Source organism: Austrofundulus limnaeus, unplaced genomic scaffold (genome assembly GCF_001266775.1).
Source record: "Austrofundulus limnaeus strain Quisiro unplaced genomic scaffold, Austrofundulus_limnaeus-1.0 Scaffold133, whole genome shotgun sequence".
Classification (NCBI taxonomy): Eukaryota; Metazoa; Chordata; class Actinopteri; order Cyprinodontiformes; family Rivulidae; genus Austrofundulus; species Austrofundulus limnaeus.
Window position 1 is genome coordinate 879473 of NW_013952535.1, and position 6115 is coordinate 885587.

Consider the following 6115-nt stretch of genomic DNA (forward strand, 5'->3'; position numbering starts at 1 on the left):
GCTGGTGTGGGGTGAAAATCCTCCACCTCAGACCGTTCAGATATGTAACTATCTGCGATACTGTGGTCACTCTCCATGTAGCATCAATTATGCTAATGCAGCTGCCTGTCACGTTCTCTCGTCCTGGCCACACCTCCGCTCTCTAACCCCGCCTCCCCTACCCACAGCCCCTCCCCTACCCACTTTGATGCATTTTTCAAATTTTGCCTTGGGGCGGAGTTATCTTTTCACAGGGGGCTGGGTAAGATACACTTTAAAATCTAAAATAAGTCTGACATTCTGCCCTTGTTGGAAGCTTGGAGAGTAGAAACGGCGTGCGTCCTGTTAGATAAACACAAAGCAGCGCTCGGTGAACGTGGTGAGTTGTGAAGAGGAACAGTTGACAGAATAAATTTCTGTTCCACCTCAGAGAGCCTCCTGTGGCTTCAGGAGATGAACACATCTTCACGCTCTGATGTTTAATCCTAAAGGTGGACAAACATCTGGAGGCTGCGTGTAGAGACTGATAAACTTGTGTCTTTGATTTGCCCTGCAGCCATCTATCTGTGCAAGCGCACCATGCAGAATAAGACCAGGCTGGAGCTGGCAGATTATGAGGCGGTGAGTTCTGCACCTCTGATCTTACAGATGTTTCTCAGAAATTATCTCCGCTCCAAAACATGGGATTTGGTTAAAAACCTGATTTTATCAAAGTGCCTCTCATATCACGTTTGTTTTTTTGCTTTTTGAACAGGAGAACTTGGCGAGGCTACAGAGAGCTTTTGCAAGGAAGTGGGAGTTTATCTACATGCAGGCTGAAGCCCAGGTCAAGTAAGTGTGATCTGTTGCTGTGGCAACATGTGAAACTTGAGTGCATCCAGTAATATTCATAACGAGGGTTAGAGACAAGAAATGTGGTAAAATCTCAAGTTTTCAGCCAAATATTTTAATGTTACTTAAAAAAACACGGAGGTTTTCACTGCAAGGTACATTTGACTCACCTAACCTTTAAAGCAGGGGGGGTCACACTCATTTTCACTGATTTACACGAGCTTTATGGTGGTCCTCAAAGCTCCAGCTGGGATTACCTTTCATGTTTTGTGTTAAACTTCAAGTAAACATGATGTTGTGTTCTTATTTATAAGAATAAATAAGCTGTACGTGGTATTTCCTGCATAGAAACAGCGTTTTAACACATCCTTTTAAATACACTTACAAATTTTATGTGTACGACTGACTAAATGTGAAATAAAAATGACAGAAATACTATTAAAAGAGAGAGTTTTACTACTGAGTTGTGGTGAGTAGCTGCCGATTTGAATTCTGAACTCTCCCACTTTCCCACAGGGAATTCCCATATATAATCAACATGCATTATGGGAGGTGTAGTTTACAGTCAAAGCTGGTCAGCTAAATTGCTCAGGGGGCCACGAGTACTTTCACCTTTTAAATTTTTTATTCATTTTTATATTTTATTTTTTTAGCCACTTCAGTAGAAAGCAAAACTTAATATTAGTTTCTTAGTTTCTTCATCATCAGTGACTTTTTTTAAGAAGAAAAATAAGAGGAGAAAAAAGTGAACTTTAATGGGAAAGAGTGAAAGAGAGATTAGAAGATATGTGAAATATATATCGAGAAAACACAAAACGACACACCTGACATTTTGACTGCACAACTACAGAAACAGATAACAAAAACACAGCAATGAAAATGCAATATGTATAAAATTATGATTATTACCTTGCTGAAATCACCTTTTTAAATTTGATAAAATTTAGGATTCAGTGCAACAAGATAAAGTTTACAATTGACATTAAATGTATTTTTCTATTTGATTAAGTAAAAATATAAATGATTAAAAAGTTGGTGGGCCACATTTGGCCCATGGACCTTGAGTTTGATTTATTCCTTCAATGCTTAAATGCTTTTTTTAATCACTTCAGTAGAAAAAAAGAACTTAATATTAGTTTCTTTATTTCTTCTTCTTTTTTCTTTTTTTTCTAATTCATGGTTTCAACTGAAGTCATGATTTTTTCATTATTTTTTCATTTTTATTTAAAGTAACTAAAACCTTGAGTTTTATTCAGAATATTTAGCACCAACATAAAGTATCTAATCTGCACCTTTTTTTTCTTAATTTTCTTCATCATCAATGATTTATTTTCATAAACGCTTAAATGATTTTCTACAGTGTGTTTTAATATTGTAGTTTTTCAGTGTGCAGTATGTTAAGTGTCGGTATGTGCAGTAAAGTTTAACTGCAGCTTTTCAAAGATCCAGTCATCAGACTGTCCTTCAGTCATGATGACAGAAACACAAACGGTTTCCTGACTGCAGCTGATCTCACCTGCAGGATCGACAGGAAGAAGGATAAAACTGAGAGGAAGATCCTAGACAGCCAGGAGAGAGCCTTCTGGGACGTCCACAGACCCGTGGTAACTCCACCCGCTTCAGCTTTCACACACCGTTCACAGTTTCCTGCAGGAAAACATTAACTGAATAGTTTTTATTTGTCTTTCCTCTCAGCCTGGATGTGTGAACACCACAGAGATGGACATCAGGAAGTGTAGACGTATGAAGAATCCTCATCGGGTTAAAAAGGTGAGCAGAGTTTAAAAGGGTTTTAAATGCTTTTAATACGATGTAAAACAGGTTTATACGATGCAACAGTTTTTAACTCTTAAATTAAACATGTTTCTGTTCTTCTGTTGTAACGGCTCAGTCAGTTTATGGTTTGGTGGAGGATGGAAGCCAGGCTCAGAGTCCCGTCCACTCCTCCTCACAGCACTGCAGGAAAGGAACCAAAGAAGATGTGCAGAAAGAGGTAAGAATCTGTCCACAGGTTCTGAAGGTTTGGACTTTGTGTTTGACTCTTGAAGGCTCTGATTTCACAGCTCGTTGCAGAGGCAGCTGTGTTTATGTGCTGGTCAACTCCAAGAAAAGAAAAGAACCAAAAGCTGACGGTTGCTTTCTGAAACAAACTGGTCTGAGTTCTGTGAAGCAGCTGCTGCAGATGTTTGTTGGTTCTAGTTATCCTCAGGCATTTATTTTCTACATCAGAAAAAAACAATCATTTGAATCTTACTCAGACATTTTTTGAATCGTTTCATTAAAAAGCAGAAATAAAGCAGTTTGAATCTTTTCGTTTCCTCCTCAGATCTTATTCCTGAGCACCCAGCTGGATCGTCACTGCCTGAAGATGTCCAAAGTTGCTGACAGCCTCATCACCTACACTGAGCAGTATCTGGACTACGACCCGTTTTTGACAGCACCAGAACCGTGCAATCCCTGGACCAGCGACGACCCGACCTTCTGGGACCTGGAGTCCAGGTACCAGACCAGTAGACTCGTTCCTACCTCCACGTCCTGTTAGACAAGAGGCTCATTATGGCTGCATATTTCTGTGGAAACAAAACCTTTTCTGTTCTTTTATTGTGATTATTTTGGGAATTACACGTTACCTGTTGGAGCGTAAACTGGACCAGAACAAACTCCAAACAGAGCAGGAGAGAAGATCTGTGGAACATCTGTGTTTCTGGGCCGTTTGTGTCACTTTATCCCAAATACTTTCTGCTACAGAGACATTTAACGCTTCATCTGATGGTCGACCAGAACCTGCTGAAATGTTTTCAACCAACTTATTAAACAATATTTAAACAATATTTCAGCTTTATTTTATGTAGAAACAAAGCAGAATGAAGGGGAAGTTGTGTGGATTTACCTGAAGTTGGGTTTGTTTCATTGGAGAGAACTTGTAAAGATACCAACAGGTCAGAATGCTCCTTTATTTCATCCTAATCAATGAAACCATCTGTTGGACATCAGCACCGTCGTGTGACGTTATCAATGAGCTGTTGGTGCAGACGTTAACTGGAGCTGACACATAATCATTGAGCCTAATGCAGCTTAACGATTCATCAGAACTGATTCGTTGCAAGAAAGGAGAAAATCTCCCCTGAAGGAATCCAAACCGTGAGATCTTAGATCAGGGGTCTACAACCTTAACAATCAAATGAGCCATCTCTGCTCCTAGTCTCACTAATAAAATGTGTCCAGAGCCACAAAACAAGCCACAACTGTGATTATCAACTGGTGGTCCGCGGGCCTTTTCAAGGCCTTTTCAGGAACCTTGACGGTCAGTGGAGGTGACATCATAAAACTAAAAAATATTGCTGTTATTATAATATTATTTATTATTATTATACACACCAGGACAAATAAAAAGACCATATTCATGCAAACAAGAAAAATACTGGAAATTGTTTATATCAATTTTCATAAAAACTAATACAACTGAATTATTCAGGCTTTTTTTTCCTTTCTAATTCTTATTATTATTGTCTTCAAATCCTTTAAAGGTAATTCTGATGATTTGAGAAAAATAAGTTGTTTTATTTAAGTAAACAACAGGCTAGCATGAGCTAACATGTTTTACTTTTTATGAGTAGTATTAATCACATGTGGCATACAAATTAATTTCTGTTGTGGGTACAAAAACAAAACAAAAAATAACTATTTATTTTGTTATGATTGGTCACATTTTTAAAGAGCCACTGCAGAGGGACCAAAGAGCCACATGTGGCCCCAGAGCCGCAGGTTGCAGACCCCTGTCTTAGATGAATGTTGCCATAAAATGTAACATCAGATCATTCGTTTTTTGATGCGTCAAAAATGAACCCGATGCGTCTCTCTCTCCGTTATTTCCATCTCTTCCAGTAAGGAGGCCAGTCAGCCGAGGGTGAAGAAGTGGGGGTTTTCCCTGGAGGAGGCCCTGAAGGACCCGACTGGACAAGATCTCTTTCTCAAGTTTCTAGAGTCGGAGTTCAGCTCTGAGAACCTGAGGTGGGCACCACGTTCCAGTTTTATGCATTATACATTAAAATCAAAGCTTTAAAGGAGACATGATGCTTTTAAATCCTTCACTCGGGTCTATATAAAGAGGAACTACAAGGCTTTGATCTGAACTCTTCCTTATTGTAACTCCGCAAGCCCCGCCCCTTTTCTGAGCTGTGTCTCAGATCAACTCGTTTTGAGGCTGTCTCTCTAAAATAAAAATGTGTGAGCAAAACTTGCCTCAAGCGTTCAAACTAGGATTTAAATGAAATAAAATTCATAATTATTTTATATTTAAACTCATGATTATCCAATAGATCAGAACAGTTCAACGTCTAAATAAAAGAAATGGGTGACATTTTGAGAAAAAAAGAACTCTTGGCCTCACATTTCTTGTTTCAGTCATTCATATCAGACCAAGTGTTTGATTAAAGTGAGAAGCAGGGACCTTTAAAGCTGAAGGGTGACGGGGTCAGACACATAAAAAGCAGCCCTGCAGACTCACACACAACCTTTATTATAAACCTGCTGCTGACAGCAAGTTTATAAAGAAAATAAATCTGTTCAGGAGAACAGCTCCACTTCAACCTTTCAAAACTTCCACTGTTCTGAAAATAACCCAAAATATGAAACTTGTTTTTGGCATCCTTCTTGCTCCAACCTACAATTTGAACCCACTTGCACACCGAAGGAAAATGAAATGAAGTGAAGTTGTGCCAGTTTCCAGTTACCTAGGAACCTTAAAACACAAAGAAAACTCAAAGATAATGATGATGACTCATCTAAATCCACATCCAACTGCAGCAAACACTGTGCACCATCTGCTTTTTCTTTTGGAACTTTCTTTTCTAATATCTGCTTTTAAAGATTTGCAAAAAAAATCAATAAATAAAACAGAAATAATAAATTGTGGACCATTTGGGCATTTAGATTCAAACAAAAGCCTGTTTGTGCACGGAGCAGCAATAGGTGGATGTTTTAATGTGAATTACAGAGAAGTGTGTTTGGGGGTGGCAGACTACAGATGAAGCCCTCCACTGGAGGTTGCTGATCCCCCTTAGGTAGATAAAACCTGCAGAAATGCGCACACAGCGAGACACAGAGCGAGGTATACCACTGTTCATCCTCTGCTCGTCCCTCCAGACTCCTCCCTCCCATCTCCAGACCTTTAATTGGGTTTTATGAAGGAGATTTTTGGAGAACTGCTGCAGAAATATGGAGTGAGAGAGAAGAGCAAACCACAGAGTTGCATATACAACACACACACACACACACACACACACACACACACACACACACACAC

At 39.2% G+C, this 6115-nt stretch overlaps 1 protein-coding gene across 1 annotated transcript in view; it reads left to right on the forward strand.

The window, feature by feature from the left end:
* Positions 1–6115, forward strand: part of LOC106522648 (regulator of G-protein signaling 6) — a gene marked incomplete in the record, with an annotated part of 60971 nt that overhangs the window by 50149 nt on the left and 4707 nt on the right. The window contains 7 exon segments of the mRNA XM_014015733.1: positions 536–600; positions 734–810; positions 2333–2414; positions 2506–2580; positions 2702–2803; positions 3137–3309; positions 4696–4821. Of these exon segments, the coding sequence (XP_013871187.1) occupies positions 536–600; positions 734–810; positions 2333–2414; positions 2506–2580; positions 2702–2803; positions 3137–3309; positions 4696–4821 (700 nt within the window).